This window comes from Dasypus novemcinctus, chromosome 4 (assembly GCF_030445035.2).
Source record: "Dasypus novemcinctus isolate mDasNov1 chromosome 4, mDasNov1.1.hap2, whole genome shotgun sequence".
Classification (NCBI taxonomy): domain Eukaryota; kingdom Metazoa; phylum Chordata; class Mammalia; order Cingulata; family Dasypodidae; genus Dasypus; species Dasypus novemcinctus.
Genome location: NC_080676.1, coordinates 164,752,116 through 164,778,162, shown reverse-complemented (window position 1 = coordinate 164,778,162; position 26,047 = coordinate 164,752,116). Strand labels below are relative to the sequence as shown.

Below are 26,047 nucleotides of genomic sequence, written 5' to 3'. Positions count from 1 at the left end.
CATTTCTATGCCTCCCTTTGTAGCAAAGGGAAGTTGAAAGGGCTGCGTTGGTAGTGATCCCCACTTCTCCAGCTCTCATTCTCTCTTCAACCCACACCAACTGAGATTTCAACTCCATCTCTTTGGAAACCACATTTGTTGAGGTTGCTACTTTCTCCACCTTGTTAAGTCCAGTGATCCATGCTAAAGTGCATCCTACCTGGTCTTTTGGCAGGATTTGACACAGCAAACCATTCTTCTTTTTGAAATGCTCTTTCCATTTGTCTTCATAACATCACACTCTCTTGAGCTTTCTTCTGTCCCACATGCCAATTCTTCTCCGTCTCCTTGGCTTAATTCTCTTCCTCACCTGTAAGTGCTGATATTCTCCATCTTTTGACCTCTTCTCTTCTCGATTGGTTCTCACCCTATAGGTGATCACTTTATCATTAATAACATGAAAATATCTTAATTCATGTCCCTAGCCCAGAACTCTCTGAACTACAAACTTGTTTAACCACCTGAAGCCTGATAGGAATCTCCACTTAACAGATCCAAAACAGAACTCTTGGTTTTGTCCTCTAGTTCCGTCATCTCTGACTTAGGAAATGGCACCTTTGCTCACCCAGATGCTCAGGTAAACCCTAGAGTTACCCTTGATTCCTATCATTTCCCTCACTGAGCACACCTAAACACCCAGCAATTCCATTTGCTTTCTTTTTTTTTTAAGATTTTTTAAAAATAAATATTTTAATTTTTTTAGACAGCTTGTGGTCGTTGTCTGCTCTGTGTGTCCATTTGCTGCACGTTCTTCTGTTTCTGCTTGTCTTCTCTTCTCGACTTCTCTCTTTAGGAGACACCAGGAACCAATTCCAGGACCTTCTGACATGGGAAAGAGGCACTCAGTTGCTTGAACCACCTCAGCTCCCTAGTTTATTGTGTCTCTCATTGTCATTCCTGTCTCTTTTTTGTTGCATCATCTTATTGTGTCAACTCTCCACATGGGCCAGCTTGCCATGTGGGCCTGCTTGCCTTTGCCAGGAGGCTCCAGGAATCGAACCCAAGACCTCCCATATGGTAGACGGGAGCCCAATTACTTGAGCCACATCCACTTTCCAATTCCATTTGCTTTTACCTTCAAAATATATGCTGAATTCAATCTCTTTCCACCACCCCCGTTTCAACACCCTTGTTCTAAGCCTACAACTATTACAGTGGATTCCAAATTGTTCTTCCTGCTCTCCCTCTTTCCTCTTCAAAGTTATTCTCTATCTTGCAGCTAGGATGAGCTTTTAGAAACTTATTTTATTATTTTCATATCTACTCATTTGAGCAAATTAAACACTAGAAGAATAAAGCAGATAAGCATGAGATTGGTGACTTTTTGGGCCTGGGTGGGGATGGGGTGGGAAATGAGGAAATGGGATGATACTTCTCTGAATATACCTTTTTGTATTCTCCTAACCCTTACTTTTGGAACTATGTTAATAACTTACATACTCAAAACAAAAAAAATTAAAAATTAAAAAAGGAGATATAATCAGTAAAGATGTTTGTGGTAGACAAAGATGTCTCTATCCCGATTCCCAGAACCTGAGTATGTTTCCTTCCATGGGAATAGGGTCTTTACAGATGAGGTTAGATTAAGGAGCTTGAAATGGGATCTTATCCTGGATTAGCTGGGTGGACCCAGTGTTCTCACAAAAGAGCTTATAATTGAGAGGGAGAGGCAGGGGAGTCGGAGTCAGGGCATGAGCGAGAAAGAGATTTGAAGATGCTCTGCAGCTGGCTTCGAACTTGGAGAAAAGGGCCACAATTCAGGGAATGCAGGAGCCCCCATAACTGGAGGACGCAAGGACCTAGGTTCTCTCCAAGCCTCCAGAAGGAACACAGCCCTGCTGGCAACTTGATTTCACCCAGGAAAGCCATTTCGGACTTGTGACCTCCAGAATGATAAGAGAATAAATTTGTATTGTTTGTTGCATTGTTGGGTTGTTGTACTGTACTGTATTATCACCACTAGGTCTGTGGTAATTTGTTACAACAGGAATAGGGAAAAAAATACAGTGGTGGACATCCTAAAACTGAATATAAACAGAAAGACACAGCAGACCAGGGAGCTGAGGTGGCACAAGAGATTGATGGCCTCTCTCCCATTCCGGAAGGTCCCAGGATCGGCTTCCAGAGCCGCCTAATGAGAATGCAAGCAGACACAGAAGAACATACAGTGAATGGACACAGAGAGCAGAAAATGGAGGGAGGGGGGAGAAATCATAAATAAATCAATCTTTTAAAAAAAAGATGATCTATTCAATAAAGTAAGAATCCATGAATCCACACATTTTGAAATATAGAGGGAAGCAGATTTGGCTCAACTGATAGAGCATCCGCCTACCATATGGGAGGTGCAGGGTTCAAACCCAGGGCCTCCTGACCCATGGGGTGAACTGGCCCACGTGCAGTGCTGACGTGTACAAGGAGTGCATTGCCACGCAGGGGTGTCCCCAGCATAGGGGGCCCCACATGCAAGAAGTGCACCCCGCATGGAAAGCCACCCCGTGTGAAAAAAGTGCTGCCTGCCCAGGAGTGGTGCTGCACACACAGAAAGCTGATGCAGCAAGATGACACAACAAAAAGAGACACAGATTTCTGGTGCCACTGACAAGAATGCAAGCAGACACAGAAGAACACACAGCAAATGGACACAGAGAGCAGACAACGGGGGGAGGGGGGAGGGATATAAATAAAAAATAAATCTTTAAAATAAATAAATAGAAACCCAAGGAGGGCTAAAAGGTTGGTGGTTTGAAGCTGCATGTATCCTAGAAAAACACGTTCTTAAACTTACTCCACCCCTGTGGGTGTGGACCTATAGTAAATAAGATCTCTTCAGCATGGTACTTCCGTTAACGTGGCCCGAATCAGACCAGGCTCCAGTTGGGATGACAGAGTCCTTTATAAGCAAAATGAGAGACACAAAAGCCAGAGCAAGCAGCCCGGAGCTGGAGGTCAACAGAACCAGAGCAGAAGGGCCAGGAGGGGCCAGGAGGGGCCCCATGCACTGCCTTGTGACAGAGGAGCCAAGGACAAGCAGTGGCCAGCAGCCAACCCAGAATGCCAGTCTTCAGGAAGAGAGTATCACCTTGACGATGCCTTGACTTGGACTTCTCTTAGTGCCCAAACTGTGAGCCAAGAAATTCCCGTTGTTCAGGCCAACCCATTGCGTGGTTTCTGCTGTAGCTAATGAGCACAGAGCTTTATCGGGGGGGCGGGGGGAGGTGGAACAGGTGAAAATTAGATTGTGGTAATGGCTACACAACTCTGTGAATATGAAATACTATTGTAAAGAAATCTATGAATCCACACTGATACGAGAATATATAAGTAGGGAAAAAGGAAACTCGTACAGTCAAATGCCAGAAATTAAGTGTAGAAGAAAGGATGGAATCAGAAAAATCACAACTGGACAACGATCTTAATAAAAATCAATTTTGACAAATCATCACTGGATGCTAAAACTCTAGGGTGAAACTTTAAGAAGTAACAGGATATTTATATAGTTTCAAAGCATCTCCCCATAAGAGACTTTTTTTTTAAAGATTTATTTATTTTTCCCCCTTCCCCTCCTCCCACCCTGCTGTTTTTGCTGTCTGTGTTGTCTTCTATTCTGATTTTCCCTCCTGTAGGATTCGCCAGGATTTGGTCCAGGAGACCTCTGATGGGGAGAGAGGTTCCCTGTCAATTGCACCACCTCAGCCTCTGGTTTCTGCTGTGCTTCACCTTGACTCTCCCCTTTTTTCTCTTTTGATGCATCATCTTCTTGATGCGTGACTCACATGGGCACTCACGCGGGCACTGGCTCGCCACATGGGCACGCTTTCTCTTTTTCTGTATCACCAGGAGGCCCCAGGGATCAAACCCAGGTCCTCCCGTATGGTAGGCGGAAGCTCTATCACTTGAGCCACATCTGCTTCCCAAGAACCTTTTTTTTTTTTTTGGCAAGTTTTTAAAATTGTCTTTTTCTTTTTAAAGATACATAGGTCACATAAAATGTTACATTAAAAAATATAAAGCGGTTCCCATATACCCCACTCCCCACCCCCACTCATCTCACATCAACAACCTCTTTCATCAGAGTTGCACATTTATTGCATTTGGTGAATACATTTTGGAGCACTGCTGCACCACATGGATTAGAGTTTACATTGTAGTTTACACTCTCCCCCAGTCCATTCAGTGGGTTATGGCAGGATATATAATATTCAGCATCTGTCCCTACAGTATCATTCAGGACAATTCCAAGTCCCCAAAACACCTGAAAATATCCCACATCTTCTTCCCTCTCCCTGCCCTCAGCAACTCCCATGGCCACGGTCTCTACATCAATGACACAATTTCTTTCATTGCTAGAGTCACAATAGTTCTATAGTAGAATATCAGCAAATCCACTCTAATTCACATTTTATTCCTACATCCTGTGGACCCTGGGATGGTGATGTCCACTCCACCTCTAAATTGACAGGGGGCTTAGATCCCAAATGGCTGATGGACATGATTCTCCTGCTTGCAGTTGTAGGCACTCTCAGTTCCCTGGTGTGGTGATTGACCATCTTCACCTCCCTGTTAGCTGAACAGTGTTAAGTCCAACGAATCGGAGAGTAGGTGATGCAACTCTGCTGAGGCTCAGGGCCCAGCTGGCACATGACCAGTCCAGAGATTCAGGTCTCTTGAGTATATACCAACCCCAGTGCCAAGCACAGGTTCAGTAAAAGTGACAGAAAAGGCATGGTTAGAAAGGTCACATCTGAGTCCAACTCCATCACACTCAGGAGCACAAATTCCAAAACAGGGCCCACTGGCAAGGCACTGAACTCCAGAGCCATCTGCCATGACTGTAGAACCTGTGTGTCTCCATAGCCCTCAGAAGCACCAATACCTGGGGTTGTATCTACTTTGGCTGTCTCTGGGATCCTTCTGAGATATGCATAAGCATGACCCCTCTGAGGAAAGGCAAAACATCAGAAACAAAGTTTTATGATATTTTTCATTCTTTAATACCCAAATTTATTTTTTAATTTATTTTATTTTTTCTAAATTATTATGTATTCTATTTCTAATTTTTAAACCTATCATTACTATTTCATTTCCTTATTGAATTTGGCAATATATTTTTGAAGAAGTTTTGGATCACAGAGGGGTTCAAATATGGCAGAAGAGGAGCACTGGTGTGGGGTGTTATTGATGGGGGGTACATGGTTGGGAGGGAGTTCTCCAGGGCATGTATATAAGGTACCTAAAAATGTTTGGATATATGTTGGATATTTTCATAATAGTTACAGTTCCAAATGACAACTGAGGGAGTGCTGAGTTCCCAGCCAGGGGAGCTCTGTCACATTACCCAATGGAACAGCAACAACCCCCCAAGTGCAATGGCAAAGACCAGTGAAGAAGGATGGTGCAATGATGGGCCCTTGATATGATGACTATACTTAATGAGCCTGTGTACTTGAAATTTCAACTAGGCCTAGAGCTGCAAGGTGCCTAAGTTACCTCCTGAGAGCCTCCATCTTGCTCAAATGTGGCCACTCTCTAAGTCAAACTCAGCATAGAAGTGCAATGGGACATGACTCCTGGGGATGAGCTGCCCTGGCACCGAGGGATTATTGCCAATCACCAGCTGGCTGATGCAACTAGAAAAAGACCTTGAATAAAAGGGGGAAATGGTAAAGACAAATGAGTTTATATGGCTAAGAGACTTCAAAATGAGTTGGGAGTTCATCAGAGGAGTTGCGCTTACCCATAAGATACTTTTTAATTACAAAGAGCAGAATACTAACTTTTCAGTGGAGAAGCCTGACCGACATCTCCTTTCCCAAGGGACCAAGGTCAACATCCCCAGCAATGAAACAAACACATCAGCGGCTTCCGGATCTGATGAACCAACACAAATTCACCATCCTCCTTCCAAAACTGCTTCACAAGGAAACATCAGACAAATCCAAACTGAAGGACATTCTACAACAAATCTGGCCTGCATGCTTCAAAAATGTCAGGATCTTGAAATACAAAGAATGACTTAGGAGCTGTTACACATGAGAGGAGAGTAAAGAGATGCCGCTGTACATGGTCTAGGGTTTGCTATAAAGGATATTATTGGGACTATTGGCAAACTGGGCATAAAGTTTGTAAATTAGATCATTGTTTTCACCTTGGTTTTGGAAAATAATACATACTGAAGTATTTAGGAGTGAAGTAGTAGCATATCTGCAACTTGTTCTTAAATGGTTCAGGAAAAACTATCTTATGTAGAAAGAGAAGGTTAAAGCAAATGTAGGCATTTAACGTTTGGGAAATCTGGGTGAAGGGTATACGGGAATTTTTTGTACTGTTCTTGTCACTTTTATGAAACTATGTCTGAAATTATGTCAAAGTTAAATATATATATCAGACTACATTCAGGAATATACTGCAATGTCTCCCATCACGCCGGCTAAAACCCAAACCCCTGGCCTCAGGCCACAGGCCCTACACGGGTCTCTGCTGCCCCTCCCCCCACCTGCCTGTTTTAAGACTATGTTTGTCTTAGTAAGAACCTGCCAGCCTGTTTTCCAAAGTGGCCATGCCGTTTTGCATTCCCACCAGCAAGGAAGGAAAGTACCTGGGCTTGTTCCTGCCCCAGCACTTGCAGTTGAAACTCTCAGTTCTCAGCTCTGAAGCTCCTCCCCCAGCCTCAGGGCCCTGCCCAAACGCCACCTATCCAGGCACTGTTCTAGTCAATTGACCTGGCACTTGCTCCCCCATTCCTCCCTCCCTGTTCCCCACGTTACTGGCTTCATTTTTCTTCATATCAACTCTAGTGGGAATTTTATTATGTGTCTGTTTGTTTACTAAGCCTTATCCATTGTCCATCGGCTCCCCCCCCCCCCCCCCCAAAGAATAGAAGCACCAGAAGAGAGCCTGCCAGCTTGTGGCGTGCACAAATGCGCAGCACATGGTCCGTGCCAGGTGATTAGTTGATGGAGGAAGCTGAAGCACAAGATATTTGGCACAGTAACTCAGCGCATTCACCGGTGCCCACACCTAAGGGTGTGTGTGTTTGTGTGTGTGTGAGAGAGAGGGAGGGAGGGAGGGAGGGAGAGAGAGGAAGAGGGAGAGGGAGAGGGAGAGAGACAGAGAGAGAGAGAGAGAAGGGAGAGAGAAGGAGAGAGAGGGAGAGAGGGAGAGAGGGAGGGAGAGAGGGGGGAGAAAGGTGGGGAGAGAAGGAGAGGTAGAGACAGAGAAAGAAAGAAAGGGAGAGAAAGTCTGGGGTCCTCCACAGAGCAGGGATTCTCCACTCACCCACGGGAAACCTCAGCGCTACAAAATGCCAGACGCACGAGCGTCAGGACACTGCTCTCAGCCGTGGGCTTTTTCCACCTCCGGGAGGATGCCCAGGGCTTCCAGGGGCTCGCCTGGCCGCGGCCCTCCTGGCCCCATCAGCTTCCGGAGGCCCGGCTGCTTGGTGGAGGGATCGGGCGGGGGCCGGGGGTCCCGAAGCCGGCTCGCCTGACTCTGGGAGCCTGCACAGTGGGGAGGGTAGAGCCCAGAGGTCAGGGGAGCTGGGCAGGGGGAGAGCTGCGCACTCTGAGAGCTGAAGGAGCGCCACGGGGAGCGCAGTCCTGAGAAGCTTCACCGGCGCTCACCGCACACCACGTGCACCGCGCACCGGGCGGCTGCGGGCGCGTGCGGGAAGGCCTTGCGGGCCCTGGAGTCGGACCTCCTAAGAGAAGCTTCCTGCGAGCCCCTTGGGACCCCAGGGCACTAGCATCGACGTCTCCCACAGCGATCGACAACTATTTGCTGAGCACGGGCTCTCCGGGGCCGAGGAGGCCTGCGCCTCTTAAGGCTGCGTGCTCTGAACCGAGGAACAAATATTTAGCAAGCGCCGGAAACGCGAGCAGTGGACCGAGCAGGGCAGCGGGAGCGGCAGGTGCCCGCGGGGCCGGGTTCTGTCGGGGATCCCAGGGCGGGGGGGGCCCAGAGGTGGGGGCGTGGGCTCGGCGGGGGGTGGGGAGGGGTAGGGTGGTTGGGGAGGGGAGGGGACGGGGCCGAGCGCCGGCCGGGTGGGGATTGGCGGGACGCGGCCCCCGCCCCCGCCGCTCGGCCAATCGCCTGCCGCCCGCTGTCGATCTCTGCAGCCGCAGCCAGGCGAGGCCCGCGCGGGGTCCCCGAGTCGCCGCGCAGCTCTCGGGGACGCCACCTCGCCGCGCGCGGAGGAACCGGGTCCCCCCTGCCTGGCGCGTCTCGATCCAGGTGAGCGCCGGACCCCGCTCGCCCAGGCCGCCCTCCCGGCTCTCCCTCCCAGGTCCCGGGGCCGGGGTGCCCCCCCCCCCCGCGGCCCGCCGGAGTTGCATCATCGCCACCTGGACGCGGCGGGGGGACAGGCTCTCGCAGCCTCTGTCCCGCCTGTGCGGGCGGCCCCCGGCGAGTCCCCGCGGCCCGCACCCCAGGGTGACCCCGCAGGTTCCCGACCCGCCCCCCACCCCCGCCCGCGCGCGTCGGGATCTCCGCAAAGCAGGTGGCTGAGCGTCCACATGGCCCAGGCCCCACCCCAAGTCCCGCTGCCGCGAGCCGGGAGCACCGGGCTGGGACCCGGGGTGGAAAATTTTGGAAGCTGCGCGGCAACGATTTTTCGCTGCGTTTTGGCCTGGACTTGGGCTGTTTCGCAAAACCACTCCTCTTCACGGGGTAAATGCTGCAGTTTTGGCGCTGGCGGCGCAGGAGGGCGGGGGGAGGGGCGCAGGGCGCGGGGCGCGGGGGCCAGCCCCCGGCGCGGTCTCAGGCGGGGGGGGGGGGAGAAGGGGAGGTGCCCTGAGACCCCCACTCCCCGACCCAAGTCGAGGCCGAGTGGCCGAGCTGGGAATGAGGGCCCCGGTGGGGGAAGGGACGACAACGCAAAACTTTTGGTCTCCAAGGATTCCCGGGGGTGGGGGCGGGGGCGGTTGTCCCAAACTGTCCCGAAGTGTGCCTTCCGAAAGCCCGGGGGCCGGGCGGTCCCCAGATCTTAGGCAGGGTCTCGATTCCCACCTGAAACTTCCCACTTTAAAAGAGGGGTTTACCACTGTCGCACCACTGGCTCTAACTGCCCGGCTCGGGGCCGGCTTGTGAGCGTGCGTGCGGGGTGTAGAGGGCACGCTTTGGCGCGAAGCGACCGCCCCAAGATCTTGCAGTTTAACGCGTGCTGGGAGCGGGCCGCCTGCCCTGGTGAGCCGCCTGCCCAGGTGAGCCGCTGCCCAGGTGAGCCGCTGCCCGGGTGAGCCGCTGCCCAAGTCAGCCGCCTGCCCGGGTGAGCCAGCCCAGGTGAGCCGCTGCCCAGGTGAGCCGCTTGCTCGGGTGAGCCGCTTGCTCGGGTGAGCCGCTGCCCGGGTGAGCCGCCTGCCCGGGTGAGCCAGCCCAGGTGAGCCGCTGCCCAGGTGAGCCGCTTGCTCGGGTGAGCCGCTTGCTCGGGTGAGCCGCTGCCCGGGTGAGCCGCCTGCCCGGGTGAGCCAGCCCAGGTGAGCCGCCTGCCCAGGTGAGCCAGCCCAGGTGAGCCGCCTGCCCAGGTGAGCCAGCCCAGGTGAGCCGCTGCCCAGGTGAGCCGCCTGCCCGGGTGAGCCGCCTGCCCGGGTGAGCCAGCCCAGGTGAGCCGCCTGCTCGGGTGAGCCGCCTGCTCGGGTGAGCCGCCTGCTCGGGTGAGCCGCCTGCCCGGGTGAGTCGCTGCCCAGGTGAGCCGCCTGCCCGGGTGAGCCACCTGCCCGGGTGAGCCAGCCCAGGTGAGCCAGCCCAGGTGAGCCGCTGCCCAGGTGAGCCGCCTGCCCGGGTGAGCCAGCCCAGGTGAGTCGCTGCCCAGGTGAGCCGCCTGCCCGGGTGAGCCGCCTGCTCGGGTGAGCCGCCTGCCCAGGTGAGCCAGCCCAGGTGAGCCGCCTGCCCAGGTGAGCCAGCCCAGGTGAGCCGCTGCCCAGGTGAGCCGCCTGCCCGGGTGAGCCGCCTGCCCGGGTGAGCCAGCCCAGGTGAGCCGCTGCCCAGGTGAGCCGCCTGCTCGGGTGAGCCGCCTGCTCGGGTGAGCCGCCTGCCCCGGTGAGTCGCTGCCCAGGTCAGCCGCCTGCCCGGGTGAGCCGTTGCCCGGGTGAGCCAGCCCAGGTGAGCCGCCTGCCCAGGTGAGCCTCCTCCGCGGGGCCTGCTCGGGAGGCGGCGGTAGCGTACGTGCGTCGGGCCGCCGGGCGTTGTCGCCGCCGGGAGCCAGGAGCGGGGCCGCCCAGCGAGCTTCCCACCTCACCTTTAGACCCTACGGCGACCTCGCCCTATTCCGACCTGACTTCCTGGTAGCCCCGGACCTGGAGGAAGCCAGAGAGAGGCAAGTGGACCAAGTTGAGGAGCCGTGCCCCCACGCGAGTCCCCAGTCCCGCCCGAGCGCGTGGCGGGCGGGGGCAGGGAGCCCTCCCGCTGGCCCCCGGGGCGCGCGGTGCAGGGACGGTGCAGGTCCGCGCGCGGCGGGGGTTGTAAGAGGCGTGGTACACCCTTGGGTGGCTTCCGGGGGATGGGGGCCCCGAAAATGGGTGCGTCTTTCTCGGAGAGAGGGTCAGAGCCTTCTGATTCTCACAGGGGTCGGTGAGACCACCCTTGAAACATCCCCACCCCACCCCAGATCTAGCGACTCTTGGGGCCGCGGGGTGGGGCTCTGCCGGGGAAGGCGCGCGCCCCCGCCTGGCGAGCCACCAGCGCGTGAATGCCGACGCGGGGGCGGGCCGCGGGAGCGCGCGCCTGGCTCGCCGCCAGCCCTGCCTGCGCCGCCGGGCTCTGGGCTGGGGGCTGGTGGGCACCCGGGCGCCTCTCGCTGGGCGGTGGGGGCCGCGCTCGGAGACCACCCTGAGTTTCTTTGGTTCCTGGAAACTCCTCGTGGGCACCTTTCAAACCCGGAGGGCTCCGGAGACTTTTTCAACAAAATAGACTTCCTTTTGGAGGGCAGCTCTCCATGTGCAGAGAAATGGAAGAGACAGTCCTGAGAAGCCACCTACTGCCCCCCGCCCCCAGATTTCCCGGTTTGATCATTAACACCTCACATTTGGGGCACGTCTGTGACAGTTAAAGCGGAGCTGGTAATCGTCGTTGCCTGAGGGCCACACTTCATCCAGACTGCCTTGGTTCTCCCTACTGTCCCTCTGCTCCAGGAGCCGGTCCAGGGCGCCGTGTGACGTTCAGTCGTCCCCGCAGGCTCCTCTCGGCTGGGACGGTGCTCAGGTGTCTCCTCTCTGTGACGGCCTTGGAGCCCCCACAGGGCTCAGGTGCACCTGCAGCGTGTCAGAGCCCCCCCACTGTCCACAGCAGAGACTTTCAAAATAGACAAGCGGTGGCTTTTCCAGAGCTGAATTCTAGGAGGAAGGGGCCACCCCCTGGGGCCCCCACTGCAGCTCGAGGACACGTTCTGTGCACCCGTGGCTTTTTCTCTCCTACTCTAGAGATGGCATGCTCGGTTCTTAGAGTCCACTACCGATGGAAGGTGATTTTAGTGTCACGGGGGCAATTTTCTTTTTGTTGGATTAGAAGCTAGGTGACTCCTCCGTGGCAGTTTCAAATCCCTGTACAGAGGTCCTACCTGGAGTCTGACAGCTCCCAGTTTTTCGCTGAGTTTTGCACATTTTGCTGACCCGGCCCCCAGTCCAGCCGCCAGCCTGGGCTTGCCCTTTGCAGGAAGAGCCCTCGAGCTGCGCGGTGCCACCTGCATCTTGTGGGCTGGTGCAGTTGACCCTCACGCCTCCCCATGGGGGGCTATTGTCATTTCTCCCAACTGGAGGTGGCACATTTGCCGTACAAGGTGAAGCTTCTTGCGGGGGGGAGGCTGCTGGCGGGGGGGCTCTCCATACAGGCCTCCTGTCTGCACACCCCATGCGTCTCGCCGCCACCCCACTCTGCGCTCAGGGCTCTGTGCCGTTAAATTCTCATGATCAGGAGCTGACCTGTCCAGGACTCTAGTTTTTGTGAGTGATGGGACAGGTGGTGCAGGTGCCTCTCCGGGTGAGTTGGGCCTTCGAGGGCAGCCGTGTGAATGGATGGCGGAGGGGGTTTGCGAGCCAAGTGGTGTCTCTAGCCTCAACCCCGCGGAGCCCTTGGCCTCGGAATGCACCTGCCTTTCTCTTCATCATCGTCTTGGCATCTCGGCTGGGACACCCAGCAAGCGGCTGTGACTTCACGCTGCCGCATTGGAGGTCGGCGGCCGCAGTGGAGTTCCTGCTTTCCTCGCTGCGAACTCCGTGCCTGCCCCAGGCTTCCCAGCCCCGAAGGGGCCCCGCTACCCACCTGGCCGCTCGGGCCACGTCCTCACCGCACGCCCAGCGCCGCCCTGCGCTCTCCAGCCAGGGCATGCCCCACATCGGCCCTCCTTTGGGTAGTGCGCAGCCCCGCCTGCCGGGCCGCCCGCGGACCCTCCTGCCCTCCCCAGGGCAGAGTCAGGCAGCTTGGGGTGAAGGCACTAGCACCCCCCTCCAGCAGCCCCTGGAGCTGCCCGGCCAGCTTTCTGGCCTTGGAGCGATGCCAAGTTTGCTCCCAACCCCGACCCACGGGGCAGGTGGTGCACAGCTGTTTGCTCGTTGATTGCTTTCTTGTCTTTGTTCACTCTGGGGTGGTGGCTTCCTAAAGACAGGGCCACTCCTGCCCCTCCTGCCCAGAACAGCACCTGCAGCCCAGCGGCGCCACTTCCTGGGTGGGTGAGAGGTGACCAACGGCAGGGACCTTGGAGCAGGAAAGCCCAGGGGCCCCCCTTTTTGGGCCACGGCCTGTCCTGGGGGCCAGGCTGTCTTTGTTTCCTTGGTCTCTCTTTTATCTGAGATGAGGGAGTGGGGCTGGCCCAGCCCAGGGACAGTGCAGAGCCCTGGAGGAGGGTCTCGGCACAGCCAGGAGGGAGGAGGGTGTGGGAGCACGGGCCGGGAGTCCCCTCGGGGGAGCCACCTCCAGAGCACCTGCTCGACAGCGCCAAGTCCTGCCTGGCACGGGGCTCCTGGGTGTCCCAAGTAGACCGAGTCCAGGCTGCACTGGCCAGGGTCACTCGTCCTGCCCCCACAGGCTCAGGGCTCAGCCGACACCCCCGCGGAATAGATTTCTGGGGGCGTCTTATCAGTGTTGCTGCCAGAGCGAATTGCGCCCCCCTCGGTGGCTTTAACACAGATGCATTCTCTGACGGCGTGGAGGCTGGTGGTCGGCAGTGGCTGTCACTGGGCGGACTTCGAGGGGTGGGCAGGGCTTGGTCCTTCCGGGAGGCCCTGGGAAGGATCCATTTCCCAGCCTCCGCCAGCTCCTGAGGCCGCCCACGCGCCTTGGCCCGCGGCCCCATCCGCCCTCGAAGCCCGCCACAGCCGTCTGAGTCTCTTGCGCCTCTCCTACCCTGACCTTGGGATGGCCTTGGACACCCCCCCCCCAGCTCTTCCAGGATCATCTGTGCCGGGAGAGGGAACATTCCTGGGCCCTGGGGACAGAGACCCGGCCAGCGAGGCCCCTCCCCCACCTCAACGCGTCCTTTCCCGGGCAGTCGCCGAGTCCAGGGGTGCTTGGACGTGGCCTGGTCTTCCCGTTGGGTGTGGGAAATCAAAGGAGGCCAGAGAGGGCCCGAGGCCAGGGTCGGCCCTGCTGGAGGTGGGTGGGCGCTGGTGGCTGCCGGGCCAGCATGCGGGGTCCCCGAGGAGGCCGGTGGCCCGCGCCAGGCAGGGCCGTGCCCGTGTGCCCTGCTCGCTCCGGTCTTTCCTTGTTGACCCATTTGCTTCTGCTTTAAGATCCTGGGCTCGTGGGAATGAGCGGATCCCAAACCCAGGCGGGCCTGGGGAAAGGGAAGCAGCCTTCTTCCAGCCGCAGAAGTCGCCAGAGGCCTCTCCGCGGACACCTGGGCCCGGCTGAGCCGACGCCTTCCCCTGCAGGTGCCAGCATGCCTTCTGAGACGCCCCCGGCGGCAAAGAGGGCCGCGCGGTGCCCCTACCTCGCCAACGCGGCCTCGGGGAGAGGGGGCCCGGAGATGGACCCCACGGAGGCCCAGGACACCACGGAGCGCCTGTGGATCCGGCCGGACGCCCCGAGCAGGTGTGCCTGGCAGCTGGGCCGGCCGGCGGCCGAGTCGCCGCACCACCACACCGCCCTGTAAGTCCCCTGCCGGCGCCCGGCGTGCTCGCCTTCCTCCACGTTCGCCCAAGGGCAGGGCCCATGTCCCAGAAGCCACGGCGCCGCGTGACCGCTGTGCGACGCGCCTGGTCGCCCCTCTTGTCCAGTGACCCCGGGTGCTTGGAGAGCTGGGGCGGGGGGCACTCTGTCGGTGAGCGGACGGGGCTCGGAGGCGCCCCAGCTGGTCTCGGCCGTAGCAAGAGCCGGGGCTGCTGGAGAAACGAGGGAGGCGCCGGGTCCCCTGCTTTGGGGACGGTAGAGCTGAGCGTTCTAGGTGTGCCTGGCCGCCGAGCGTGGCAGAGGGGAGTGTGTCCTCAGGAACCGTCCCGTGGCCCGGCTTTCTGCTTGGCTCGGGTCGCCAGCCGTGTGCTTGCACACTGGGCTCTTTTCGTGGGTGGAATAAAGCACGATGTGCCCAGCCCTCTGTCGGTATTTGGATGTTTGCGGGCATCTCGTTAAATGACTGTAACTGACAGCAAATGGCTGCACCTGGTACCACCACCTGCATTCGGCCAGCGCATCTCTCTTGCACGCCTGCTCTGCTGCAGGTGCAGGAGATGCACTCTGTGGGAAAACCCCTCCCTGCCAGGAACCTTAAATTGGGCTCACTCCATCTTAGGGTTATCTTGGGTTATTTCCTGGGGATCGTCCTGTGGAAGTAGAACAAATAAGTCAAACACTGAGTGTTTTAGGCGCTTGATCCTTAGTTCATGTGCAAGCACCCAACATTTCCAAGAGGGCTCACGTTTAAAAATAAGAACTAGGGGTGAGGAGCCAATAGAAGAAATGGTCATTTATACACCCAGAGGATCTGAACCTCAAACGGTTCTCAGCGCCCCCCACCCTGCACCGGGGCTGTGACTGTGAGGGGGGGGGGGGTGCAATGCAGGTGCCGTCACCTGCAGCCCAATTAATCCATCCAAAGACCCTTAAGCGGCTCCTCTCCGGTCTGGAAACTTGGAGGACTAACTCCGCCCAGTCGCCCCCAAGTCGCACTGGAGGTTTATCTGCCAGGAGGGGAGCTAGCAAAGGTCACCTGCGGGCGGACGGCCAGGGGCTCCTGCTGTGAGAGCACCTGGAGCAGCTCGAGCAGGGGACGAGGCAGGTGACTGGGGAGAGGGTGTCTCGGAGCCGACACCTGGATAACCAGGGGCCCCGGCCATGGTAGCAAATGAGGAAGGGAATTCCAGAAAGAGGGGTGCCCCTGCTATTCTCTATTGGGTCAGGGGTCCTCCTGGCCTCCTCCCATGGCTCCTCATTGGCCCCAGCCCCCCTGCCTGGGAGTCCCCTTGTGGCTGGACGCCACGATGCCCCCTGGGTGAGCGTGACTCAGCGTCTGCTAACCCTGCCTCCCCCTTGTTGGGGCGCAGATCCCCGGCTCTGCGTTAATGAGCCAAACCCCAGCATCCAGCGCTTAGACTCCCCGACTCCCTCCAGCAAGGACCTTTTGCCTCTTGGCACAGGTCCGCCCCCTGCACCCCTGCTCCTCCCTCTTCGTGGTTCCCCTCGCTGCCCCTCCCTCCCCCTGCTCCTCTTTCTGGATCTCTGGGTGTCTCTGCCACCTGGGTGGGTGGAATTGGGTCTGGCATCGGCTCCTCCACGTGGCTGCCGCTTTGGGTCCTCCTTGTGCCCCCGCCCCCTCCCACCATGGAAAGCACCTGCTCCTCAGGACCAGCTGGGGAGTGCGGCCCAGGGAAGGTACCTGAAGAAACATGTACCTCCGCACATGATTCGGAAGCTCACTAAAGTCTGAGCACCTTGGGGTGGTAAACTATAAATACACTGGTGCCACGAAGAGATTGGGTTTCTTGAGGCCGAGACTGGTTGTACAGATTCCTTGGTGCGCGTTTGCCAAGCACAGCCCTTGGCACAGAGGGCGGGAGCGTGGAATTGGCATAATGCCCTGGACGAGCTTCCTTCCGTCATGCCAGGAAACTGCCTTTCTCAGTCTGCACACCTGTGAATGCCGGGTGACCGGCCTCTCCCGCAGCCTGTCACCTGTCCCCCATCTTGTCCGGCAAGGAGGACCGCTGGAGGCCGCTCACTGGAGTGTGAGTGCACACAGGTGGTCTGTGGAAAAGAAGCCCATCTGGGGTCTCCTGACCCCTCCTCCCTGGGCAAAAACAGTACAGCCCCTGTCTTCGTTCTTACAGGACCTGTCCTGACATTTTCTGTATAATGCCAGGCATCTGGCCTGTTGTTGAAGTGATTGCCATGGGCTGGCGGCCAGACAGGGTCCTGGGGAGCCCCTGCCCTTCCACTCAGCCCTCTGCCCTGGGGTCTGCACCCCCCTTTTTTTTAAAAAAAAAAGCACTCCCTTTTCCCCTCAAATACTTTTTTTTTTTTTTAAGATTTATTTCTCTCCCCTTCCCCACCTCCACCCCCCACTTGTCTGCTCTCTCTGCCCATCTGCTATGTGTTTGTCTGCTTGTATTCTTGTCAGCGGCACCCGGAATCTGTGTCTCTGTTTTCTTTTGTCATCTTGCTGTGTCAGCTCTCTGTGTGTGTGTCGCCACTCCTGGGCAGGCTGTGCTTTTTTAGCACTGGGCGGCTCTCCTTACGGGGCACACTCCTTGCATGTGGGGCTCCCCTATGTGGGGGACACCCCTGCGTGGCAGGGCACTCCTTGCGCACATCAGCTCATCGCACGGGTCAGGAGGCCCTGGGTTTGAACCCTGACCTCCCATGTGGTAGGCGGATGCTCTATTCATTGAGCTAAATCCACTTCCCTGCACCACCTTTTGATCCAAGGGCAGTAAAGGAAAGGAGGTAGCTCAGCGGCCAAATGCTGACAGGTGAAAGCAGCTGAGTTCCTCGTTAGTGATGAGCTGGACCAGGGCCGGCTGCTGCCGTCTTGAAGCCAGGGTTTTATAAAAAGAAAGAAAGCAGAGTTGCTAGGGCTAAGATATTTGAAATGGGGTTGGGAGGTCATCTTGGAGTTTGTCTAAACTGAAGGACAATTGGAGCCCCCAAATAGCCACCAAGTTGCCTAATCTCTTTTTCTTCAGAAACCCTGGCCTGTCAATGCCAAGATGGACACGATGTGGGCCGCTACGTGAATCTGTGTTCCCCGAATTACAATTCAGAACCCCAAATAAAACACCTTTGCTGCCTGGCAGCTTAGTTTGTTGTTCCGCAGTGGACAGTTTGTTTTAACTTTTTTACGTGGAAAAATGTCAGACTCAAGATGTAAAAATAACACAGCGAGGCCCTAAACTCCCAATGATAGAATCTTTTTGTTTGTTTGTTTGTTGTTTGTTTGTTTTGTCTTTATTTTTTTAATATTACATTAAAAAAATATGAGGTTCCCATATACCCCTTCCCACCACTCCTCCCCCCATAGCAGCAACCTCCTCCGTCATCATGAGACATTCATTGCACTTGGTGAATACATCTCTGAGCACCGCTGCACCTCATGGTCAGTGGTCCACACCATAGCCCACACTCTCCCACAGTCCACCCAGTGGGCCATGGGAGGACATATAATGTCCAGTAACTGTCCCTGCAGCACCACCCAGGACAACTCCAAGTCCCGAAAATACCTCCACATCACATCTCTTCCTCCCATTGGTATTGGGGTTTAATGTATACCAGGGGACCTGAATCTCTGGACTGACCATGTGATAGCCAGGCCCTGGGCCTCAACAGACTTGCAGCTCCTACACTCTGGTTTATTGGACTTACCCCACTCAGCCAATGATAGAATCTTAACAGCCCATTTCCAAATCCAGGAAATTGAGATTGGTACAACCCTGTTAACCAAGTCCAGGCATTATTTGGTTTTTGGCAGTTTTTACACGCGTGCGTGTGACTGTGTGTGTGTAGCACTGTGGCATTTTACCCCATGCGTAGATAGTGGGGTCACCCCCAAGACCCCTTGTTGAAGCCAGTTCTCTGAGCCTTGCATTATTTAAAACAATGCACAGGACTGCTAAGACTGGTGCTGTGATTTTTTTTTCTGTTGTTTCTGTTTTTCTGAATAATTGTGAACTCCTCTCTTTTAGGTCAAAAAACCCTCAAATCTTACCAGATATCCTGAAGAAAATTGGGGATACCCCTATGGTCAGAATCAACAAGATTGGGAAGAACTTTGGCCTCAAGTGTGAGCTCTGTGAGTTCCCCGGCCCCGGCCCTGGGGCTGTGGACACGCTGGAGGCCTGTGCCGGCCCAGCGGTGGATTGGTGGCCCGGGGGTGCAGTGAGGGACCCCTTAGACAAGCCCTGGGTAGGGGTAGGGGTGGGTGTGGGTGCAGGGGAGTCAGCCCAGAAGCCAGGGAGCGCTAACGCAGAGCCTTTCAGGGGCGCGCACGGGGCATGTCTGAGTGGTGATGCTGAGGGCAGGGAAGAGGTGGCCTCAGAGCTGAGGCCAGGCTCTCCAGGCCGAGCTGCGGAGAGAGCTGGGAAAGAAGGTTCCAGACAATCGCGGGCAAACCCCACCCAAGTGCTGAGCTCTAGGGCTCGTGCCCAGGTCCCCCGCTCGGCAGTTAGAGCCGGGCCACTGCAGTTGGGGCTGTTTTCGTAATCGGCTGGTCCCAGTCACCCCCGAGCAGAGCCTTTATCTCTGGGTCCAGCCGGCGGGGAGGGCAGCGGCTCAGCCAGTCATTTATGAGGGAAGCGGCTGTCGCGCCAGGTCCTGGTGACCGGGGAAGACCGTGAGGCTCCCCGGTCTGTGGGACGTGGCTCCTCTGCCGGCTGCCGTGCCCCCCGAGCAGGGCAGAAGAGGGTTTTGCTGCTTTCCAGGAGCCTGGGGCTCAGGCAGGGTGCTGCTCTCCGGGGAAGCGCAGGCACCGAGCCCTGGGTGGGGGCCGGCCCGGTGTGGGGGCAGCAAGGGGCAGCAGGAGCAGGGCGCTCCGTCTGGGGGAGACGGTTGCCCGCCGCCTGCAACGCCGCGGATTTGTTGGACGGTTCCGTGCGGGGACCTCCGAGTCGTGCCCTTACAGGCTTCCTTGGCACCTGGGCCACAGTGCCGGGACCGCAGGGCGGGGGCTGAGGAGGGCGGCGTGGCGCCCGGTGGGTGCCACCGCGGAGGGTTCAGGGCCAGGACTGGGGCGCATCCGGAGGCGCCGTTCCGCCCGGGCAGGAAGCCGTCACTTGGTTCAGGAGTCTTACTCTACGTGCCCGTTAGGCCAAGACAGGTGAGGGCATCAGAGGGGGGCTCCCCGTGAGAGCTGGGGGGCGCCAGCCAGGGGAGGGACCGGGCAGCCCCTCCCAGCCCCTGGAGAGCAAGCCTCTAAGTGAGTGCCGTGTGGGTGCTGTCATCTGCCCCCTCCACATGGGCTCCACAGGGTGGGGGGCGCGGAGTTTGCAATGGCACAGCCCCCCGCCCGGAGAGCATATAGGACGCGCAGTTGGCGCGCAGCTAAGCCCGCCTGCTGCCCGGGCCCTGCGGTGGGGCACGGCGTCCCCGCTGCGCAGAGGGACAAGCAGGGCTCAGAGCGTGGGCGGCGGGGCCCCACCTGTCACCTGTGTCCCACTTCCTGTGGGACAGCAACACCAGCCGGGCCCTTGGGACCCTGCGCCTCCACTTGCACCCGGTCTGGGGCATGGAGGTGGGGACTGTCTCATGGTGAGGTTTCTTTTTTTTTTAAGATTTATTTATTTATTTCCCCTCCCCCCCCACCCCAGTTGTCTGTTCTCTGTGTCTATTTGCTGCGTCTTCTTTGTCTGCTTCTGTTGTTGTTAGCGGCACGGGAATCTGTGTCTCTCTTTGTTGTGTCATCTTGTTGTGTCAGCTCTCCGTGTGGGTGGCACCATTCCTGGGCAGGCTGCACTTTCTTTCGCGCTGGGCGGCTCTCCTTACGGGGCGCACTCCTTGAGCGTGGGGCTCCCCTACGCGGGGGACACCCCTGGGTGGCAGGGCACTCCTTGCGCACATCAGCACTGCACATGGGCCTAGTGGCACACAGGTCAAGGAGGCCCGGGGTTTGAACCACAGACCCCCCCATGTGGTAGGCGGACGCCCTAACCACTGGGCCAAGCCCGCCGCCCCTCGTGGTGAGGTTTCTAAAGCACGTGGCAGGGGGCAGGGGACATGGGGGGGCCCACCCGGTCCTGCAGCCGTGTCCCCCCGAGGAAATCACACGGCACGTTTATACCGCGACAGGAGCGCCGTCCTGGTGTTGGCGCCAGAGTCTCCAGCAGCCCCGCTGGGCCCAGGGGCCCTGGGGTCCCGGTCGGGGTGAGGGGTGCCTCAGGAAGCCCAGGCCGAGCGTGCAGCTCGGTGTGGGGGCACCCTCATCTGACCACGCCGTGGGGGCCCCTGGGGTGCCGCCCCCCACAAAGCCACCCTGTGGACCACAGTGGGAGCGGGGGCAATGCGGCCAGGGGCTGGGGGGACGCGCTTGGGAGGTGGGGGGAGGAGGGGGCTGCAGCCTGTCCCCGCGTGCCGGGGCGTCTCGGGGTGGGAGGAGGGCGTGGCGGGGTGGGGGCCCCTTTCCCCCGCGTGACTGGTCCCCGCCCCCAGTGGCCAAGTGTGAGTTCTTCAACGCGGGCGGCAGCGTCAAGGACAGGATCGGCCTGCGCATGGTGGAGGACGCCGAGCGGGCCGGCACGCTGAGGCCGGGGGACACCATCATCGAGCCCACGTCTGGGAACACGGGTGAGCGGGGCCCGGCCGCGAGGGCCCTCCCCGCGCGCTGGCTGGTGGCCGCCGCTCGGCCGCCGCTCGGCCCCCGCCCGGCCCCCGCCCGGCCCCCTGCTCCCCGTGCTCCCCGCGGCAGGGCCCCGTCGCGGCTCTGGGTCCGGCCAGGGCTGTCCCGCATGGAAGGAGCTGCCCGGGGCCGGCCGTGATGGCCGCTGCGCGCATCCCCCACGGAGCCCAGCGCGTGGCTGCCAGGCGTGCCCGGTGCTCTGCCGCCGCACTTTCCCTCGGGGCGGGCACGCCTTGTGCCTTTTGGGAATCCCAGGGCACCCTCTTCGGGGCACCCCCTCCCCGGGGGCCGGCGCTCGGGCGGGGGCCAGGCTGCGGGCAGGCGGTGCGGGTCGGGGGCGCCGCAGCCCCCCAACCTCTGCGTGCGCCCCCAGGGATCGGGCTGGCCCTGGCTGCCGCCGTGAAGGGCTATCGCTGCATCATCGTGATGCCCGAGAAGATGAGCCTGGAGAAGGTGGGCCGGGGCCGGGGGGCCGGGGCGGGGCCCGCACGGGCCTGGCGGGCAGACGGGCATGCAGCTTGCCTCGGTGCAGGTGGATGTCCTGCGGGCCCTGGGGGCCGAGATCGTGCGGACGCCCACCAGCGCCAGGTTCGACTCCCCCGAGTCCCACGTGGGCGTGGCGTGGAGGCTGAAGAACGAAATCCCCAACTCCCACATCCTGGACCAGGTGAGGGGCGCCGGGCCCTGGGGCGAGATGGGCTTGGGGATTTCCTGGGGGGCATGTCTGCCAGGGGCTGGGGCTGCAAACGGGCGTCGGAGGCTCCGTGGGCGGGTCGGCCGGCCTCTGGCCTGGCCGGGTCCTCCGTGGGGCCTGGCGGCGCAGGGAGCCGTGGGGGGGCCGGCCATGCCAGCTCGCTCCGCTCAGAGCGTCCAGTGTCGGCCCGGAGGGGCTTCTCCCCCCAAGGCCCTGCAGGCTCCGGGCAGTGGAAAGACACGTCCACTTCCGGTTAATCCAGAAACTGCACCTGCTTGAGAGCCGGTTTTATTTATTTATCTCTCTCTCTCCCCCCCGCCCCTGCCGGTCCTCCCCATTGTCTGCTCTCTCGGTCCATTTGCTGTGTGTCTTCTGCATCCGCTTGCATTAGCCGGTGGCACTGGGAATCTGTATCTCTTTTTGTTGCATCATCCTGCTGCATCAGCTCTCTGTGTGTGCAGCACCACTCCTGGGCGGGCTGCGCTTTTTACACACAGGGCGGCTCACCTTGCAGGGTACACTCCTTGCGCGTGGGGCACCCCTACGCGGGGGACACCCCTGCGTGGTGCGGCACTCCTTGCACACAGCAGCACTGCACATGGGCCAGCTCCACATGGGTCAGGAGGCCCTGGGTTTGAACCCCGGACCCTCCATATGGTAGGCAGACGCTCTATCAGTTGAGCCACGTCCACTTCCCGAGAGCCGGTTTTAATGTTCTGGGCCGGGTGAGGTTTCTAAAATTTCCTCTGCGACTGACCCCGCTCTTCCCGGGACCGCCTGCACCCTCTCCGGTGTGTGCAGAGCCGTTTGCCGGCCGCGGCTGCTGCTGTGCCCTTGGCCTCATTCAGTCCTTCTCCCTTTCCACACAGTACCGCAATGCCAGCAATCCCCTGGCTCACTACGACACCACCGCGGAGGAGATCCTGCAGCAGTGTGACGGTGTGTGCATCTAGCCTGCCCTCTCTGGCCATCTTGGTTGTATTTACCCCTAGTTGCCTGGGAGTGTACAAGCCACTCACCAGCTCCCTGGTAATCTCCTATTCATACCTCAAAACCCAGCCTAAATGGGTGCTCTATGAAAAGCTTTCTAGCACATTTTCCTAGACTGGTTTCCTTCCTCCATCGTGCTCTTGTCGCTTTGCCCGTGCCTTGCCTAAGGCTGTGTTTGTCAACACCACACCCTTGTTGGGGCTCTTGTGTGCAGGTACCAGTGTGTCTGGGATGGGCTGGGGCTGAACAGGAGTTGGACTCAAGCCGCACGTGGCATTGAATTACACTGAACTTTCCCACGTCCAGAGCGGGGGTGACGCTGCGAGGAGCGGGCTTTGCGTACAGGCACGAGGTGCCCGGGAGCCTCTCCCAGGCATCGCGCCAAGGCCCGCGGGAGCTGGTGGTGATGCTCTCCTAGGGCCTCGTTTGGGAGGGGGTCTTGCCTGCCGATGGCCGGGGCCCCGCTTTCCCCTGGGAGCCTGGTATGGCTCGTCCCCTGCCCGGGAGCCAGTCTCGGGCACTCGCCCGCCTGGGCCCCCTGTGTGGGAACTGCGTGCCTGGCACACAGCCCCTCTGCCTCGCGGGTGCCACCGTGCCCAGGCCTGCCGTGACAACCGAGCACCGGCATGGTGGAGCTGCCAAGCCTGTTTCATTTTTAATTCAACTTACGTCCTCCAAAGCAAAGAGCGTAGGAAGGGACAGCGAAGGGTCTGCTCCCAGGCCCCTCCCAGCCGACAGGCCGCAGCCAGTGGGCCGGCGCCTTAACCACGTCCTTGCCTTATCTGTACTCGGGCCATGTCTGTGTCCTCCCCTTACTGTGTCCTCCCCTTGGTCCACATCCCCTCCTTATTGTGTCCTCCCCTTGGTCTGCATCCTCCCCTGGGCCATGCCCTTGCACACTCTCCCAGTGTGTCCTTCAGGATCTGTGAACAAATAGGGACTTCAGCGGCCACGTGGCATTCAGGCAGTAAGCAGTGAGGGGACAGAAAGCCCTGGCCAAGCTCCCGAGCTGGGTCCTGGACTGCCTTTCCAGATAAAGCTTTAGAGAGAAACGCTAGCGGCTGCCTCTGTGGGAGAGGCTGGCTGCTTTGGTGGGCTCAGCCTTTCTTTGGAGTTTGGCTGCTTGCCTTCACGTAGTTGCATTTGCCGCACCTGTCGTTATTCAGAGCCGGGCAGTGGGCGGCCGGGGGTGGTGTGAGCCCGTGCCCCTGGCCCGGCTTCTCCCTCCAGGGAAACTGGACATGCTGGTGGCTTCGGCGGGCACGGGCGGCACCATCACGGGCATTGCCAGGAAGCTGAAGGAGAAGTGCCCTGGATGCAAGGTGAGAGCGCCTCTCCTGGGCCAGGTGGGCTGCGCCAGCTCCACCACCGAGCCCCGGGGCTGCGGCCTCTGCCTCCAGCTGGCCCTCGTCGGTCCCAACCCTCGGCTCACACAGCAGCGCTGCTCAGCGGGTGTGCCCCGCAGGTAAAGGGGCCCGGGAGTCTCCGCCTCCGTGGCGTGGCAGGGTCCTGTGCCCTGGGCACCTGCTCCGGGCTGAGACCCCTCTCGAGCTGGCCGGGGCTAAGCCAACACCCTCAAGAGGTCCCATCTGCACTGGGCTCCCCCCACAGGGCGGGGGGAAGACGGGGTGCACACCGATCACGGTGGGCGTGGGCTGGAGATCAGCGGCCCCCAAGCAGCGCCCCCGAGGCCTGAGCCTGCCGCACGTGTAGCTCCTCAACGTGTTTAGGGCCAGGGCTCGCCTGGGGCTGAGTGTGCCGCGGAAGGGTCCCTGGATTTGGGGTGCGAGTGGGCATGGGCAGGGGGTCATGAACACCGGCGAGCATGCCCCCCTGGGGTGGGCCTGTCTGGGGAGCCCCCTCCCAGGGCGCTGCACTGGGGCACATCAGCCGCTCTCCAGCCTGCCTCTCCCGAGGTCACGACAGGCACCTGCTAGCGGCGGGACTGGGCCACCGCAGCGGCCTGGCCCGGGCAGGAGACGGGGGCCGGAGCTCTAAGGCGGCCACTCCGGGCAGATCATCGGCGTGGACCCCGAGGGGTCCATCCTCGCGGAGCCCGAGGAGCTCAACCAGACGGAGCAGACGGCGTACGAGGTGGAAGGCATCGGCTACGACTTCATCCCGACGGTGCTGGACCGCACGGTAGGTGGGCCGGGCGCCCACAGTGGACGCAGCGCGGCTGGCCCCACTGCCGGGGCTCACTCCCCTGTGACTCGCTTCCGAAAGTGACACCCAGCTGGCCCACCCGGGCTGAGCTAGCCTTCCTGGAGAAGGTGCTGGATTAGCCTTCCTGGTGGAACGTACTGAATTCCTCTTCCCAGTAGAAGGTACTGGGTTAGCCTTCCCATTGGAGCGTGCTGAGTTAGCCTTCCTGGAGAGAAGGTGCCAGGTTAGCCTTCCTAGTATAAGGTACTGGATTTGCCATCCTTGAGAAGGTACCAGGTTAGCATTTGTAGTGGGAACTACTGGGTTAGTCTTCCTAGTGAGAAGGTTAGCCTTCCTAGTAGAATGTACCGGGTTAGCCTTCCCAGTAGAAGGTACTAGGTTCACCATCTTTGAGAAGGTACCAGGTTAACCTTCGTAGTAGAAGCTGTGCTGGGTTAGCCATCCTAGTGAGGTGATGGGTTAGCCTGCCTAGTTGAAGGTGCTGGGTTAGCCTTCCCAGTGGAATGTACCGGGTTAGCCTTCCTAGAGAAAAGGTGCTGGGTTAGCCTTCCCAGTGAGATGCCAGGTTAGCCTTTCTAGTGAGAAGGTACCGGGTTAGCCTTCCTAATGAGATGGTGCCGGGTTTGCCGTCCTGGAGAAGGTGCCGGGTTAGCCTTCCCCGTGAGCCGTTGCTGTTGGCTTCTGAGTGAGAAGCGAGTGCTGGTACAGCAGTGAGGTGTGTGGTGCTGGGAGCCAGGCCTGGTGAGAGGAGTGCGTCCTCCACCCCCGGCCCGCTGGGCAGTCCCCGTGGCCCCCTGCGTTGTGCTCTCAGTCACCGTGGCCGCCAGCGATGCAGCTTCGTGGCCGGTGGTAGTGGGAGCACAGGGGATAACAGGTCACTTGGGAGATGAGACCCCCGGGGAGTGCTCTTTCCCGAGGCCCTTCTGGGTGGCTTTGGTCCGAGGGGCCTCTGGCCGTGCGGTGGGTTGGCCGGGGTTCTCGCTCTGCGCGCACGGCGCCGGGGCAGGGGTGGGGAGAGCCCCGGGTGTGCAGACATGAGCCCTGGGTCCTGGCCCGGCGGGGAGCTGCCTCTGCACCCGCTGACAGTGCCCTGCCGCCCGCAGGTGGTGGACAAGTGGTTCAAGAGCAACGACGCGGAGGCCTTCACCTTCGCGCGCATGCTGATTGCGCAGGAGGGGCTGCTGTGCGGTGAGTGCCTGCGGGCCGCGGGGGGCGGGCGCGGGGACGCGGGCTCTGCCCCTGCCGCCTCCTGCCCAGGCCCCGCTGACGGCCCCGCCGGAGGGACCTCGGTCCGCCCCGGCCCTTCACGGCGTCCTGCTTGAGCGCTCCTCGGCCCGGCCGCTGGGGGGGGGTCCTGCCGCAGGTGAGGGCCGGAGGCCGCAGGAGCAGCCTGGCAGGTGTTCCAGGAGCTG

General features: G+C 59.2%; 1 protein-coding gene across 5 annotated transcripts in view; it reads left to right on the top strand.

Moving 5' to 3' along the window:
- Positions 1-8,144: 8,144 nt before the first annotated feature.
- The window catches only part of CBS (cystathionine beta-synthase), a 31,315-nt gene continuing 13,412 nt past the window's right edge, over positions 8,145-26,047 (top strand). For 2 of the 5 annotated variants that reach the window (XM_058296295.2, XM_058296298.2), the window contains exons 1-10: positions 11,362-11,494; positions 13,899-14,115; positions 18,141-18,247; positions 20,599-20,733; positions 21,159-21,238; positions 21,318-21,452; positions 22,349-22,418; positions 23,700-23,791; positions 24,486-24,611; positions 25,739-25,823. In XM_058296295.2, the coding sequence (XP_058152278.1) occupies positions 11,488-11,494; positions 13,899-14,115; positions 18,141-18,247; positions 20,599-20,733; positions 21,159-21,238; positions 21,318-21,452; positions 22,349-22,418; positions 23,700-23,791; positions 24,486-24,611; positions 25,739-25,823 (1,054 nt within the window). In that variant the 5' untranslated portion in view covers positions 11,362-11,487. Of the gene's footprint in view, positions 8,272-10,279; positions 10,352-11,361; positions 11,495-13,898; positions 14,116-18,140; positions 18,248-20,598; positions 20,734-21,158; positions 21,239-21,317; positions 21,453-22,348; positions 22,419-23,699; positions 23,792-24,485; positions 24,612-25,738; positions 25,824-26,047 lie in introns of those variants that run through there. The other 3 variants (XM_058296297.2, XM_058296296.1, XM_058296300.2) reach the window with 3 other exon arrangements.